The sequence below is a fragment of the Denticeps clupeoides genome, chromosome 19 (assembly GCF_900700375.1).
Source record: "Denticeps clupeoides chromosome 19, fDenClu1.1, whole genome shotgun sequence".
Lineage (NCBI taxonomy): Eukaryota > Metazoa > Chordata > Actinopteri > Clupeiformes > Denticipitidae > Denticeps > Denticeps clupeoides.
Genome location: NC_041725.1, coordinates 17,727,804 through 17,743,804, shown reverse-complemented (window position 1 = coordinate 17,743,804; position 16,001 = coordinate 17,727,804). Strand labels below are relative to the sequence as shown.

At 50.4% G+C, this 16,001-nt stretch overlaps 3 protein-coding genes across 5 annotated transcripts; all 3 read right to left on the bottom strand.

Moving 5' to 3' along the window:
• Positions 1-180: 180 nt before the first annotated feature.
• On the bottom strand, positions 181-4,152 carry LOC114769493 (calponin-2-like). 2 transcript variants are annotated; one of them, XM_028962557.1, is made up of 7 exons: positions 3,976-4,152; positions 3,363-3,484; positions 2,637-2,703; positions 2,169-2,306; positions 1,960-2,082; positions 1,713-1,860; positions 181-917 (listed from the first exon to the last, which is right to left on the bottom strand). In XM_028962557.1, the coding sequence occupies exons 1-7, from the start codon at positions 4,036-4,038 to the stop codon at positions 877-879; spliced, it is 702 nt and encodes a 233-aa protein (XP_028818390.1). In that variant the 5' UTR covers positions 4,039-4,152; the 3' UTR covers positions 181-876. The 2 variants fall into 2 exon arrangements, with proteins under 2 accessions (XP_028818390.1, XP_028818391.1); XM_028962558.1 differs by having other exon boundaries at positions 1,960-2,076; positions 3,976-4,151.
• A 1,669-nt stretch (positions 4,153-5,821) lies between these two features.
• On the bottom strand, positions 5,822-12,392 carry LOC114769465 (amyloid-beta A4 precursor protein-binding family A member 3). 2 transcript variants are annotated; one of them, XM_028962495.1, is made up of 11 exons: positions 12,191-12,392; positions 10,943-11,720; positions 10,842-10,872; positions 10,601-10,746; positions 10,362-10,448; positions 9,055-9,219; positions 8,163-8,342; positions 7,871-8,083; positions 6,509-6,628; positions 6,286-6,426; positions 5,822-6,206 (listed from the first exon to the last, which is right to left on the bottom strand). In XM_028962495.1, exons 1-11 carry the CDS (start codon positions 12,367-12,369, stop codon positions 6,135-6,137), a joined length of 2,112 nt encoding a protein of 703 aa, XP_028818328.1. In that variant the 5' UTR covers positions 12,370-12,392; the 3' UTR covers positions 5,822-6,134. The 2 variants fall into 2 exon arrangements, with proteins under 2 accessions (XP_028818328.1, XP_028818330.1); XM_028962497.1 differs by having other exon boundaries at positions 12,187-12,274.
• Positions 12,393-13,025: 633 nt separating this feature from the next.
• pex11g (peroxisomal biogenesis factor 11 gamma) lies at positions 13,026-15,402 on the bottom strand. Its single transcript, XM_028962499.1, has 5 exons — positions 15,111-15,402; positions 14,684-14,872; positions 13,503-13,681; positions 13,368-13,433; positions 13,026-13,272 (listed from the first exon to the last, which is right to left on the bottom strand). Exons 1-5 carry the CDS (start codon positions 15,171-15,173, stop codon positions 13,071-13,073), a joined length of 699 nt encoding a protein of 232 aa, XP_028818332.1. The 5' UTR covers positions 15,174-15,402; the 3' UTR covers positions 13,026-13,070.
• Positions 15,403-16,001: the final 599 nt, after the last annotated feature.

Here is a 16,001-nt window from a genome sequence, read left to right as displayed (position 1 = left end):
CGCGGCCCGGCCCACGCGTTCACCGGTCCGACGCCTGATTGGCCGCGCCGGGGCGCGGAGCCGCGCCATTGGATGCCAGCGCGGAGGGGCGTGTCCGCCGGCGGCAGGTCAACAACAGCGACTGGGCGACTTTTTCCACGGCGACCCGACCAGTAATAAGAAAAACAGCCACACAGTGCAATCAGACAATAGATTATCTTTATTAATTACAATACAAAGGTACAAAAATGGCATATTTTCGAACACCCACAGACGAAGAGCTGACGAATAAAAACTATATTCAACATATTCAATGGCGCGCTGGAATGTCTTTAATTAGTTTTGGATCATGAGATGTGGTAATAAAAGAAAACAGACACGATGCTGGTAACAGCGTCACATTCGGCAATTTGGTTTCGAAGCGGCGTGCTGCTGAGATACGAGGGATTACAAAAATGGCGAGAGCAGGGGGGGAATGCGGCTGTTATTCTGGGACGACGGAGCAGCGTAATAACATTATCTTTCTGTGTGAGAAAAGGGAATAATAATAATACTAAAAATGGGCCCCGTCGCCCCCAGCGCAGAACCTTTCAATTGAAACCTGGTCACTGGGAACGCGTTGGCCGCATGGCTGCTGCAGAGCTGAAGCACGGTCACCTCTCGCCTTCTCCGCTCTGGGCCTAGTGGCCAACATAGCCCTGGTCCTGGTCATCCTGACCATAGCCGGCGTCATCCATGCCATATTCCTCGGGCGCCATTTCTCCCTTGGGGCAGTACTTGGCATCGTAGATCTGTCGGCCCAGCCCAAAGTTCTGGCCGCTCTGATTGGCCCCTTGGGTGTAGCCCATCTGCAGGGACATGGTGCTGTTGTCGCATTTCTCAGTGCCCATCTTCTGGTCATAGATGGCCCGCCGAGTCCCAGGAGCGGTCATGCCAGCCTGTCACAAAAGTAATTAAATGCTACGCTGGATGACAGAGGTTCTGTATTTATTGTATTACAGGGTGTAATTACGGCACAGCAATGTACAGCACTCTACACTAAATGTTCTTGCAGAACGAGAAGACAAAGACTCTGTTCTCCTGTTGTTCTCTGAGCCACAATATACTATACACTACTCACAATAAGTTGAAAGTGAAGTGATTGTGAGACACTGCAGCACAGCACAGGGTGACACAACGCAATGTGTCCTCTGCTTTTAACCATCACCCTTGGTGAGCAGTGGGCGGCCATGACAGGCGCCCGGGGAGCAGTGTGTGGGGACGGTGCTTTGCTTAGTGGCACCTTGGCGGATCGGGATTCAAACCGGCAACCTTCTGATTACGGGGCCGCTTCCTTAAAAGCAAGGGCACCGCTTCCACGTAACACATAGTGGAACGCATTGCCTCGATGAGGCTATTGAGGAGCATGAGACATCGCTGTCAAGCTGTCATTGCGACAAATGGTGTCAAATTTTTGTTACTTGGGGTTATCCCTGTTATTGTCTATATTTTTGGGGTAATAAATATTGAACTAATGAAAATGGTGTTTATTCTGATACATTATCTCTTTCCAATTCAGATATTCACATATGTAAATAACAATATCTCTAACTTATTGTGAGTAGTGTAGTTCTCCATCTGTAGACCTTTGCTTGTAGGAGATCTTTCACTTTTTAATCAGGTTTAGTTGTGGGTTTTACACTCTTCCAGAGTCTCTTCCTCAACTTGTTCACTAATTGCGATTTGAATAGTACCTGGCTCGCGCCCTTTGTTTGTGCCCATCTGCAGGCCAATGGTCGAATTGTCCATGGGCGCTAGGACGTGGGATTTGGGGTCATACAAATGTCGTCTGGTGCCGTACGCGTTCATCCCCGCCTGACTGGCGCATTTGTTGGTGCCCATCTACAGGAAAAGAGAAAGAGAGAGAGAGAGAGAGAGAGAGAGAGAGAATATAAGCGAATGGCTCTGACCCCACGGGCGCGCCCGGCATTGCGTATTCACCTGCAGCCCGATGATGCACTGCCCCGCCTTCATCTTCTCGTCGTCGAAGGCCCTCTCCTGCCTGTCGGCGTATTTCACCCCAATCTCCACCCGCGACTGCACGCCCTTCGTCTTCGCCTGCGTCTCGACACACACACACGCATCACGTAAACGGTGTAAAAAAATGCGGCAAATGAGGATCTGCAGGACCCAGCCACAGTCGCCCTTACCATGCCCGCCAGGGCCAGGAGGGTGGTCTGGACTTGAGTCATGTTTCCGTTTTCAAACAGGTCGTTGGCTTCGAAGATGTCGTGGGGCTTTATTCCGTACGCCGTGATGGCTTTAATGAAGTTCGACACGTTTTCCAGCTGAAAATTAAAAAATGTAAAAATGCGACTTGGGTTCATGCAAGTTGTTTTCTGGAACTCGGCTATTCTGAGACACTTTTTTATTACCAAGTTCCGTCCCTGTAGAGCTTGCCCTCTAATTTCGCCGAGAACGTCTCACCGGGCCAAACTAGCGCCGTGGCAACCGCACTGCATTGGCGGCAGCCTGCAAGCCTCGCAATTACGGCGGCCGCCCGGACGCACCGCGGTCGCGGGCCCGCCCCCCCCCCCTCGCCCGGCCCTATTCCCAGAGGACCGGCTCGGCTCTGCGTGCCACGCCGGGGCTGCGGGACAGAAACCGGATCTGCTCACCTGATGCCAGTTCAGGGACGACTTGTTTATTTTCTTGACCGAGCCGGGCTGCAGCACGTTGATCAGTCTGCACAGAACGGAGACGTTTTCTTTACCAACCGTGAAACACAGATGAAGAAAAGCTGCTGGAAGGAACGGAAGGTTTTTTATCACAAAATAATATTTAGTAAGAAGTGGAGTCGCTGTAGTGGCTCACTGTCGCCTCTTCAGGAACGTAGTGGTATTGCATTTATAGCATTTACCAGACGCCCTTATGCAGAGCGACTTACAATCAGTAGTTACAGGGACAGTCCCCCCCTGGAGACACTCAGGATTAAGTGTCCTGCTCAGGGACACGATGGTAGTAAGTGGGATTTGAACCTGGGTCTTCTGGTTCATAGGCGAGTGTGTTACCGCACTAGGCTACTACCACGCTCTACGATAAAATAAATTAAAACTTTATATATCCCTAGGCTCAAAGCAACAAGAGCAGCAATAGAGCAGAAAATAAGTAATAAATAATAAGTAACTGTGACAGGTGTCGTAAAGTGACATTAATCATATAAAGTGATTTGAAAAAGTGACATAGTGTTGTGCCATAGAGAGAGAGGCACTAGCATTCAGTAGCATAGAGGGTGTCCCGTGAAAAACCAGAGAGTAATACTGATACTGATAAGATCACCTACAGGACGGGGCAGAGTTGGACAGACTTCCTTTTATGAGTAGACACCATTTAAACTAACTCACTCGCACAAGACCACGCCGCTCTTCAGGCCTTTCTGAAAGTCCTGGCCGATGCGGCAGCCGGTCACGTCCTCGATCCAGATCCGCAGCTCCTCTTCCTTCTGAGGGTCATACTTCTGGGCGATCTGGAGAGGGGAGAGAAGACCAGGACCGTTCTGTATATACACGTAATTACACGTTTATACATAATCCATAACACCAGTACACACACCCGGAGGAACATTCATTCATCCATTCCTGTCTGAATCGTTCCATCATGGAAGCCGGACTCCTGGAGATGCCCTGGCACCGGCTTTCCTGGCGACAGGAACGTATAACGCCGAACGGCAGCAGGGAAGAGGAATCGGGGGATTTTTTGGGGGTTTTTTTTGGGTCGGATTCGTAGCCGCGCCGAGGGCGACGCCTGTTTCGATCCGAAGCGGACAAAAGATTCGGACCTCGGGCCGGATCCCGTTTTAGAGCAAGTAAGGAGTTGGGGGGGGGAAGTTGTACGAGCGTTTTACAAGCCGGACTGTGAAGAAGCGGGGCGGGCGACGCCCAGATATCACGTCCCGAGACTTCGCACAAGTTCTCGGCGTGAGCAGCAGGAAGCAGAAGCGAAGTGAAAACGACTCACTTTGCTCTTGACCTCGGCCGACAGTCCGTACGCCGGACCCTTGTTGAACTGGTTGGCGGCCATCGCGGCTGGAAAGTCGGACCCGAGCTCTGGTCGGTCTCGGCGCTAAAGATGGCGAGCAGACGGCAGATTCCTATTGAAACCGGCGTGAAGGAGAAATGTGTCTCAAGGGGCGGGGCCTGTCCGCGCAGGCCACGCCCCGGTGGCGTGATTGACATGAGAAAGTCCTAGCCATCACAAGCACGGAATAAGATAGCAAATGAACCAAATAAAGATTTTGCAGATATTTATGTAATGTTATGTACACGTGAACTTCATGTCAGGATGTAATGTTGTTTAAATCCTACATACAGCACCAGGAATTTGTAGCGTCTAACATGTATGTAGCTGAAAGGACAATGACTTCAACTAATGTATTGTTACACAGTGATGTCTTTTCTTCAATAATTATTATAAATTAGTAGAAACTACTCTTGTATCTGATTCATTTCCTGATGGAAGTATCTCAGGAAGCTGGAGAGTGAGGAAGTCCAGCAGGAGAGGCGGAGCGCAGCCTGCAAGGCCGGTTCTTCGACAGAAAACCTCTCCGTGACCTCACATCATCCGTCCTCATCCTCAGCGTGGACCAACACCACCGGCCGGGGTTCATGACCGAACACACAGAACCAGACCAAATATTCATCAGGCCTTCATACTGAACTGATATTATATTTATTATGATCTTATGAATGTGTTATTTATTTAGATGAAAGTGACGTGATTGTCATTGTGAAACACTGCAGCGAAGCGCATGGGGACACAGTGAAATGTGTCCTCTGCTTTTAAGCATCACCCTTGGTGAGCATTGGGCAGCCATGACAGGCGTATGTATTTTTGCAACAAACATCAAAAAACCCAATAAAGAACGGGCAAAAGTGAATTTTGACTGTGTGACGGTGGCTCTTTGGTACAGACCCGTAATCAGAAGGTTGCTGGTTCGAATGCAGAGCCGCCAAGGTACCGCACACACTGCTCCCCGGGAGCCTGTCATGGCTGCCCACTGCTCACTACGGCTGATGGTTAAATAGAGTGGACACGTTTCACTGTGTGACCATGCGCTGCAGTGTTTCACAATGACAATCAAGTCACTTTCATATTCACATGCGGGTGCATCCTGGACGTAACCTGGATGCTCCCACATGTATTTGTGTGCGGTGTTCCCTTTTAGGCTCCGCCTACTGCGGCTGATTGGCTGCCAAAAGAGATAAAAGGAGACCTTGGTTTGAGTCAGTCCCGGAAGGGTTAATCAGAGGAACTGCGAGTATTCCCGGTGTTCCGGGATTGATCAGTCTTTGATTGTGTCATTAGGAAGTGCAACATTTTTGAACGTTTGGATATCTACTTGAACAGAATACAGATTCTGAAATTGTTGAAAATTATGTGATGTAAAGAGTAATTCTGTGAAGCAACCCAAACTTGCACTGAATTGGAAAAAATTAAGAGTGAATTTACAGTGAATTACAAGTGTACTATTGTAGACTCAACTTGTAAGATTGTAATTACATGGTTTTAATAAGAATTTTATTCTCTTTTTGGTCTGTGAGGGATCTCGCCCACTGTGTCGTGTTATAGTTGTGTTCTGTTCAGGTTGCTCCGCTGGTGTTTGTTTGATGTTCTGATTTGCGGGTAGTATTTTTGCTTGCGGTGTTGGTCCCGTTTATTGCTGTAAATAACGTCACTGTGTGTCCATTCAGCTTCGCGTCCATCCCCAACTCCCCGAGACGAGGACATGACTCCCAGAGTAACAGGACCGGGCGGTTCTGAGTGTGAGTGAGATGACCGGTCACACACTGGAGAGACACACAAGTACCTGGCGTAGATCATTTTATTGAACGGCGCACTTAGCAGCAGCATTTAAAACCGTAGGATATATACTTTTTTTTTTTTTTACATATGGCACGCGTGGCACAGCAGAGTATGGCAGAGCCACAGGTCACCAGGGGTCACGGCCTGGTGGCCCAGCTCCTCTGACATTGCATAGAGCCGAGGCACAATTCAATGAGACTAATTCAATAAATATCTAAATCTGTGTCTAAAAAACCTGTATTAAAATATTTCCTTGTTTTAAAAACGTAAACGCGGCCGCTGGCGCGGACTCTCCTGAAACGCAGCGGATGCCGTCACAGAAACACAGGCTGCTCTTGTCCAGTCAGGAGGCGGTAGGTGGAGGCCGGCATTGTCTTCAGATGGATCTGGTGGAGGGAAGAGGAGAAGAGCGGGTCAGCGACTTTCCCACCCTGAGGTCAGGGGTCGGACAGAGGTCGGACTCGCCTCCCCGACGGCGTGGGTCAGGATGTGGATGATCTTCTCGTGGGCGGTGGCCACGACGCTCTGCCCGTTGATCTCGATGATGCGGTGGCCCACGCGAATCCCGCCCCTTTCGGCGATCCCACCTCGCATCAGACTGCAGATCTGGCCAGATGAAAAGCGCAGGTCAGCAGACAAACCGGCAGACGGATGCGCTGCAGCGGCATTCTGGGAAAAAAAAACTCACGATGCCGTCCTCCACGCTGAAGCCCAGCTGGTACCGGGGCTCAGGCCGCTTGATGATCGCCATGGTGACGGGTGGACAGTGGACGATGCTGAGCTTCACCCGGGTTTGGTTTTTCAGTTCCTTCAGGGGATAAAATAATGTTTTTCTTTTAATACATTTATTACACTGAAGAACAAAGAAAATTATATTAAAATAATTAGTTGGAGACCTGTATCAAAGTGATACACATAGCATGATGACAATTGAAGGGCTCAGAAACAAATCTAAACAAGGGTGGTAGTAGCCTAGCGGGTGAGACACTCTACTTTGAACCAGAAGACCAGAAAGTCCCCGGTTCAAACCCCACTTAGTACCATCGTTTCCCTGAGCAGGACACTTAACCCTGAGTGTCTCCAGGGGGGTTCTGTCCCTGTAACTACTGATTAAGTAGTTACTTGTATAAGGACGTAAAAGCAATAAATAAGTACCTTCAATTCAGGGGTTTTATATGTAAGGAACAGAGAAGTGTGCTTGAAAAACCTCAATGAAAACGAGTTGAGGAATAATTTCAGACCACAATAACTTTCACTGGGAAGCGTGGTGTTTAATTTACGATATGAGTGAAGTGAAAGTGAAGTGATTGCCATTGTGATGCATAGCACAGCACAGCACACGGTGACACAACAAAATGTGTCCTCTGCTTTTAATCGTCACCCTGAGTGAGCAGTGGGCAGCCATGACAGGCGGCACCTCAGTGGCACCTTGGCGGATCGGGATTTGAACTGGCAACCTTCCTTAACCACTAGGCCACCACTGCCTCTATATATACAGTACAGGCCAAAAGTTTGGACTCAACTTCTCATTCAATGTGTTTTCTTTATTTTCATGACCATTTACGTTCTCACTGAAGGCATCAAAACTATGAATGAACACATGTGGCGTTATGTACTTAACAAAAAGTGGAGACCTGACCTCCACAGTCACCGGACCTGAACCCAATCCAGATGGTTTGGGGTGAGCTGGACCAACAAGTGCTAAACACCTCTGGGAACTCCTTCAAGACTGTTGGAGAAGCATTTCAGGTGACGACCTCTTGAAGCTCATCGAGAGAATGCCAAGAATGTGCAAAGCAGTAATCAGAGCAAAGAAACTAGAATATAAAACATGTTTTCACTTATTTCACCTTTTTTTTGTTACTCCACGTGTTGTAACTCCACGTGTTCATTCATAGTTTTGATGCCTTCAGTGAGAATCTACCAACATAAATGCTCATGAAATCTTTGTTGTATGTTGAGAGTTTTTATTTAAACTTGTAAAAATAAGATATTTTATAAAAATAAATAATAATTAGTTATGTAAATTCCAGTTTATTAACATGCTGACCCGGATGATGCTGTGGCAGGCGTCGATGGGCAGGCCCACCAGGCTGGTGCCGTTGACGGACATGACGCGGTCGCCAATGCTCAGCTGGCCACTGCGCTCCGCCGGGCCCCCGTGCAGCAGGTTGGCGACCACCACCGTGGGCAGGATGGAGCCCCAGCCCGACTCCACCACCGCCACGCCCAGGATCTCCCCGGCCTCCTTACAGATGCACACCTTCACAGAGACGGTCACGGGAAATTTACTCCACGGGCCTGTTTCCGGGGTTTTCTACCAGGACTGCAGCGGTGTTCACCTCTCGCAGGTTCTCGGAGCAGGAGAAGTGCGCCAGGTCGCCGTTGTAGAGCTCCTGGGCGCCCAGGAAGTCGCAGTACTCGCCCGGCTTCAGGTCGCTGGACTTGATGCCGTTGACTTGCAGGAACTGCTGGTACGCGACGGCAAACGCCTGGCCGATGGCCTGAGCGATGAGCTGCGCCTGGACGTGGGGGCAAGATTTTAGAAGGTTAGAAGAAGTGCAGCTTTTTCAAAGATTGTGGGGCGCGCCACCCCAGGCGAGTGTGACCCGGGTAAAATTAGCGGGGAGTTCTGCATTTGACAAGACATCAATAGAACTAACTCCTCTCTTCCTTCCCACTTCATCCACGTTCACACTCGTGAAAGCCGTAGATAACCGGGATGGGGGGTGCTGTGAACTGTGTACGTACGTACAGCCACGGTCCGTGTCCTGTTTTTGTGCACGCTCAAAAATGTACGCACCGTATACGTATACGGATGCAACACCTGCGTAATTTTATAGAGGCAGCGTTGCGGGATCTGCATTCATTCATTAATTCGGTTGGTGGCCTCGACACTGACTCCTGGTGGTAAGGAGGACACGCTACAGATCACCACGCATGGTACAGACGCGAGTATAACATTAGAAAGTGAAGTGATTGCCACATGTGATGCACAGCAGCACAGCACACGGTGCACACAGTGAAATTTGTCCTCTGCATTTATCCCCTGAGTGAGCAGTGGGCAGCCATGACAGGCGCCCGGGGAGCAGTGTGTGGGGACTGTGCTTTGCTCCGTTTAATAAAAGTAATCTACAACACGCGACACACTTTAATAAATCACTGGAGCTCCGGCTTTGGCCGCCGGGGTGATTATGTGCCGCGGTGTGTGAGAGACCAGCGCGGACGACTCACGTCCTCCGAGGTGAACACGTGGCAGATCATCCAGCTCTTCTTCTGCGGCTTGCCCGCCTGCCCCGAGTCCGGGGCTTTCCGTTTCCGGCGAGCCATCAGCACCAGGATGTTGCCGATGTCAGCGATGTAGGAGATCATCTGCAGGGAGTGGTCCATCATGGCCTCCTGTGGAAACATTGCAATATGGACAGCGCCGCAACAACAAGGTTATTTACCATTATACTCTGTGCACATTTATTAGGCAAGTGAACATTTTGAGGAATGATTAGAACAAATACAATCAAAGGTCAATGCAGAACGTTAATCCACCTTGAAATTCCTGCCAAGGAAATGTGAGTCTTCTCAATTATTATGTGGTTAAAAGAAACTATTGAATTTAACCAATTTGCTGTGTTTATGTCTGTTCAGAAGCAGAAGAGCACAAAGTCACAGGTTCAAACCAAACTTACTACCATCGTGTCCCTGAGCAAGACACTTAACCCTGAGTGTCTCCAGGGGGGGGACTGTCCCTGTAACTACTGATTGTAAGACGCTCTGGTTAAGGGCATCTGATCGATGCCACAAATACATATTTAAATACATTGCCATTAGGTAAAGTGAGAATTATTAACAAACAACTCAAATTGTTACCCACTGCTTACTGTAAATATTCTAGACTCGGATCTTTTATTACATTTTTTACTTACATTCTACTTATTAACCCTAGTTTAAATGTGCCTCTGCTGCTTTCCTCCAAACGTTATCTCGCTGCACTTGTATAGGTGACAAGAAAGACATCCATCAATAATCTAATTTGGGGTAAGGAAGCGGCCCCGTAATCAGAACGTTGCGGGTTTGAATCCCGAACCGTAAAATAAAGTGATAAAGTAAAAGTGATTGTCACTTGTGATACACAGCAGCACAGCACACGGTGCACACAGTGAAATGTGTCCTCTGCATTTAACCCATCTCCCCTAGTGAGCAGTGGGCGGCCATGACAGGCGCCCGGGGAGCAGTGTGTGGGGACGGTACTTTGCTCAGTGGCATCTCAGTGGCACCTTGGCGGATCGGGATTCGAACCGGCAACCTTCTGATTACGGGGCCGCTTCCTTAACCGCTAGGCCACCACTGCCCAGCAAAGGAGCCACTGAGGTCCCCTTGATGTCCCTACACACTGCGCCTCTAAACACAAATCATTGACCGAAACAGCCACCCTCGAACGACAGCAGCTCATATTCTACATGGTGTTCACCGTCATAAAATATGGCGGCTGCGTGCGGATCAGCTTCTGCGGGCGGGAGGAGGTGTTGACCAGGGCCCGTACGCACCTGGGTGTCTGCGCTGAGCACTTTAATACGCTGGGTGGAGATGAAGAGATCCACCTCCGTCATGGGCTGGGACTCTCCATCCGGAGCCTGTTCACACGCAACCGACAAACAGAATAAAACGCACGAAACATGGCACCCGAGCTCAATATTTTACAAACTAGCAGCCGGGAGTAAATGTTTATTTGTTGTTATTATTATTATTCCTTAACTCCGCCCACACCCGGAACCGCGACCCTGACCTTGATCCGGTCCACAGCTTCTTGCGCCTGGGCCATGCGGGCGTTGGTGGAGGGGTTCTTCTCCGTCTGGAGCTGGGTGGAACCCAGGTACTTGGCCCCAAAAATGACCCCGTCCAGGAGATCTTCCGGGTCGCACGGTCCCGGTACTGAGAGCGCAGAGGAGGAGTTAAGGAGGCAGGAGAAGACCTGGGATCGGAAGCCCCAATGATTCATATGAAAACAGCAGGGAAGACATTCTCACCATCTTTATAGGACGGTTGAGCTTCGGCTTCCTGAAACGAAAACACATTTAAAAAAAAAAAAAACGGGAAGTTTTCACAGAAAAAAATCCCGCTCCCTCACCGGATCCGCGTTGGCAGCTGCCGACTCCTCCCCCTCGCTCGGCCACCGCAGGTCAGGCTCCGCCTCCTCAGGGCAGCCCGACACCAGGAGCTCGTCTCCGTAGCCTCGCCAGGACCGCCCCCCGTCCTGCTGGCTGTAGGAGACGGACACCACCGCGTCCACCCCGGCGCTGGCGGTCCGGCAGGAGACCGGAGGTTCCTCCAGGAACCCCAGCAGGTCCCTCTGGTGGCTCTCGGAGAAGAGCAGGCCAGACGTGGTGCTGCGTTCAGGCGCAGGAGGGTGGACGGCGGCGTCCTCGGGGGGGTCCTCAGGCATCTGTTCTTGGGCAGGAGTGGAGTTGAGGGACTGGAGCTGAGAGAGAAGGTTCTGTATGTGGGAGTGGTCCACATCATTCTGTCCACGTTCCTCACTTTCTATCTCAGTGTCCTCCTCCGCCTCCTGTCCAGTCCCGTCCCCTGCACCCTGGGCTTCAGAAAGCGAGCTGGACAGACCGCCCTGGTGCCGAAACCCTCTCATGACATCATCCGCGCTGAGCAGTTCAAGGTTCTCATCATCTCCTGGAGAAGCGTCGTCGCTGGAGGAGTCCGACCTCCAGTCCAGCGGCGGCGGTTCGATCAGGTTAAATGAGTCCAGGTCGTCCGGCTTCGCCGCTCCGTCCTGGGCGCTCATCATGGCGAGCACCTCGTCCTCCCCGCCTCTCCACTCGGCCATGCTGAGGGACGGTCGGCAAAGCTCCGCCCATGGGGCGGGGTGATGACCACCGCCTTCAAACCCAGCCCTGGACAGAGGGAACATCGTCATGGCAACGTGGCCAGCGGTCACGTGGCAGGAGGCGCAAATGAGCCTTCATCCCTCCTTCAGTTCGATTAAAAAGTAAATGTCGAGCATCCGGGTTAAAACGTTAATCAGAACGTACATACTAAACCCCGCCCGCAGAACCACTGCTTTTAAAGACTCAGGGAGCCAAAGTAATTAATATATTACATCTTGAAAAGCTGAAAAGCTGCTTTTAAAGTTGTCCGATTAAAAAAAATGCCATTTTTTCTATCGAAACGGGGGAAAGCGAGGGTCTAGCGGCGATGCAGCCTGTGGCTGGCCGCACGGTCGAGGCTAGTTGGCTAATTTTGAGAGCTACAGGTCTCCAGGCCGGACGAGAGCTCGGTTTAAAAAAAAAACAAAAAATAAACACATCCCCTACAACCCAGAGCCGCAAGCGAAATAACGAACACGGGCGAAGTACTTACTCACCGGCGCTCCAAAAGCCCGCAAACGTCGGTCACATCGCAGCGCTCGCCGCCGCTTCTCCGGTGGACCCGAGCGAAGGGCCGCGCATGCGCGATCAGTCGATCGCCGAGCGGGGCGCCGCTCAGGCGCGCCACCTGGCGTCGGCGTTTTATAACGCAGCAGAAGAGGGCGCATTTATTCATGGGTTAAAAGCAGCTGACGTAAAAAAAAGAAATACCGCTTGATATGTTGTCAGAACGTGGATGTGTTTTACTGTACATTTCTTTTTTTTTTTTACTTTTCTAGACTTCTTACAGGTATTTTTGTATATTTTACATACATCATGTAACATTTACATATACAGCACTTACCAGACGCCCTTATCCAGAGCGACTTACAATCAGTAGTTACAGGGACAGTCTCCCCCTGGAGACACTCAGGGTTAAGTGTCCTGCTCAGGGACACGATGGTAGTAAGTGGGGTTCGAACCTGGGTCTTCAGGTTCATAGGCGAGTGTGTTACCCGCTAGGCTACTACCACCAAAGGGCAGCTAATTTGAAGAAACTAGAATATAAAACATGTTTTCAGTTATTTCACCTTTTTTTGTTAAGTACATAACTCCACACGTGTTCATTCATAGTTTTGATGCCTTCAGTGAGAATCTACCAACGTAAATGGTCATGAAGATAAAGAAAACACATTGAATAAGAAGGTGCATCCAAACTTTTGGCCTGTACTGTATGTATATCAGTAAAATAAAGCAATGCAGACAATTCATTCATTCTTTTATGTATTTTTGCTTTGTTCCGCTTTTCTGTGTGTGTGATTTTTTTAAAAGTAAAAAAACAACAAAAAAACATTAAAAATCAAAAATATTTTATATCGTGTCCTTGAAAACAGGACGTCATGCCGACGAGCAGCCCGCCTGTGACAGGCCAATTAAAGACGAGACGGTTCCCATGAGTCCGACCAGCCAGACCGGGAAACGTCCGGCCCACAGGACCCCGGCAGGCATCCAGTGGACGGCGTTGCTGAGGTCCGCCAGGCCGCCGGCGATGGCGAGCATCTCTCCGGTCATCTGGCGCCGCAGCCGGCCGCGTTCCTCGCTGAGGAGACACACGGACACGCCGAAATTGAGCCGAAGTGGGCCGGACTGAGTCGAAGCGCATCGCACCTTCTGCGGTAAAAGACGAGCACGGACCTGCAGTCACTGCGTCCTGCGCACCTCCGCAGCTTCCTCCCCAGAAGAAGCAGGACTCTGGCGGACCTGCGTGGAGATGCTGGACGGCGTCAGTGCGTCGCGTTAACTTAGCGTAACCGAAGCCCACGTCCTCACCTGAGGACGCCCAGCAGCAGCGACGCGGCCCACAGCAACGTGCTCAGCGTCCACCACTTCTCCGCCGGGACGCCGAGCATCTGCGAGTCGGCGGCCCAGGCGACGTGTTCGCAGGGGTAATACAGCTGATCCGCGACGTTGGTCAGGACGGAGATCCAGCGGACAACGCCGTCTTCCTCCTGCAGGAAGGAAAGATTTCACATTAATACGAGTTCCCCTGGCCTGGAATTTGTCCCCCTTATGATGTCATAAGGGGAAAGGTTACCTCCCGTTTCTCATGCTTTTCCAGCCCCTCCCCTAAAACATTATCTCCACCAACCACCGTGGCTTCCAAACGTGTGAAGCATTGCAGCTGCTTGGTGATTGTAAGTAAAAATGAGCACAAATGTATTTTTTTTTTGGTTCCGTCGTGTGAGACTCTGAAGAACTAGTGGGTTAATTTTATTTTTCCTGGAAAAATGGCGAGACGACTTCCTGAATGGTGTTGATGACGTCATTTGGCCCCTCAACTTCTATAGGCCGCTCTCCTCCTGGTCCCGCCTCCCTCCTCCTCATTAACATTTAAAGCTACAGACACCAAATCAAAGCGGGCTGTGACTCTGCACCAAGGCTGAATTTCAGAAAGAGACCTCAGATACAGGATTAGGGGACCAAAATAAAAGCAAAAAGCGGTTCATGTCGGGGGACCTTTGACATCCAGAACTGTGCAGTTGTTTCACTCAGTAGTGAAACTAATTAGTTTTTTTTTTCCCAATTTTTTCTCAACAATAACTACGAGATGGTTGAGGAAGGGAGTGTCAGTAAGGTGTGGTAGTAGTGGTAGTAGCCTAGCGGGTAACACACTCGCCTAAGAACCAAAAGACCCAGGTTCAAATCCCACTTACTACCATTTTGTCCTGTGCCTGAGCAAGACACTTAACCCTGAGTGTCTCCTGGGGGACTGTCCCTGTAGCTACTGATTGTAAGTCGCTCTGGATAAGGGTGTCTGATAAATGCTGTAAATGTAATGTAGATGTGTAGAGATGTTCTAGGAGAAACTCCTTCAAGTAAAAGTCTACAGATAGAGAACATTGCAGCTCAGAGTGTCTTTCACTGTGTCGTGGGGGAACGGGAAGGGAATTCTACGATTGACGCGTCTGAAGGATGGTTGTAAGGTTAATAAAATGACCCTGGATGCTGACCCCGGCTCCCAGGCCGTACGCGGCGGAGTAGGCCGCCATGGGCAGGTCGTCGAAGAGCCGCAGCACCGTCCTGCAGTGGCTCAGCTGGGCGGAGAGGAGCAGCAGGCTTTTCCCGAGCTGAGAAGAGCCTCCGGCCTTCCGGTCCACAAGTCCGCCGACCAGCTGCGACCCGTAACACAGAGTCCGGACCTGGAATTAATAATGATGATAATCAAATTATAATGCATCGTGCCACCACCTCAGCAGTGAAATGTGCGGCTCGGACCTTCTCCCAGGCTCAACTCCCCCCTTTTACTACCATCGTGTCCCCGAGCAGGACACTTAACCCTGAGTGTCCCCAGGTGGGACGGTCCCTGTCCCTAGTGGCTGTACGACGCTCCGGATCAGGACGTCTGGTAACTGCTGTGCATGTAAAACGGAGACGCACCACTTTATCCCGGCCTCTGTAGGACTCCAGCAGGTTGACGAGCGACCCCAGCGAGTCCTGCATGGCTGCGGATCGGAGCCGTTCCCGAAGCCGTTTGCGGAGCCTTCCGAACTTTGGCCGAAGCCGGAAGCGGCGGGTGATTGTTGGCCAGGCGAGTGTAGTCGATCACCGATGCGGTGACGTCACACGTGTGCGCAAAGTGAAGTAAAACTATAAGTAGAAACCAATATTCAGAATGATCGGACGACTTGCAGAAGAACCCAAAATGACGAAATGTGCGTGCACACTCATTCACAAGCAACCAGGGAGGCGCAGTGCACGACGGGAAAATTGATCTGCACGTATTCCCTGCACTCGCGCATGCGTACTCCGAAAGCCACATGTTACGGTCTAAACCTAAACCATAACCCTGACCGTCGTGCATGCGTGAAAATCGGGTTTCTGGTTCAAATCGTGTCTCACTTATGTTAAGAAACTACAAAATAGTGAATAAAAACGATTATATTCATAGCTGGGGGTCCTAGTGAACCAGAATTGATCACATCATTGATCCGCCATGGTGCCACTGAGGTGCCATTGAGCAAAGCACCGTCCCCGCACCTGTCATGGCTGCCCACTGCTCACCAAGGGTGATGGGTTTAATGCAGAGGACAAATTTCACTGTGTGCACCGTGTGCTGTGCTGCTGTGTATCACAATGGCAATCATTTCACTTTTTTAAAACATGGAAGCACGTTGTCTGTCACTGGTGGTAGTAGCCTAGTGGGTAACACACTCGCCTATGTAGACCCAGAAGACCCAGGTTCAAGCCTCACTGATTACCAATGTGCCCCTGACTGACATTGTGTCCCAAATGCCTTAAATGCCACAGTCTCTCTGAGTCTTGTTCATC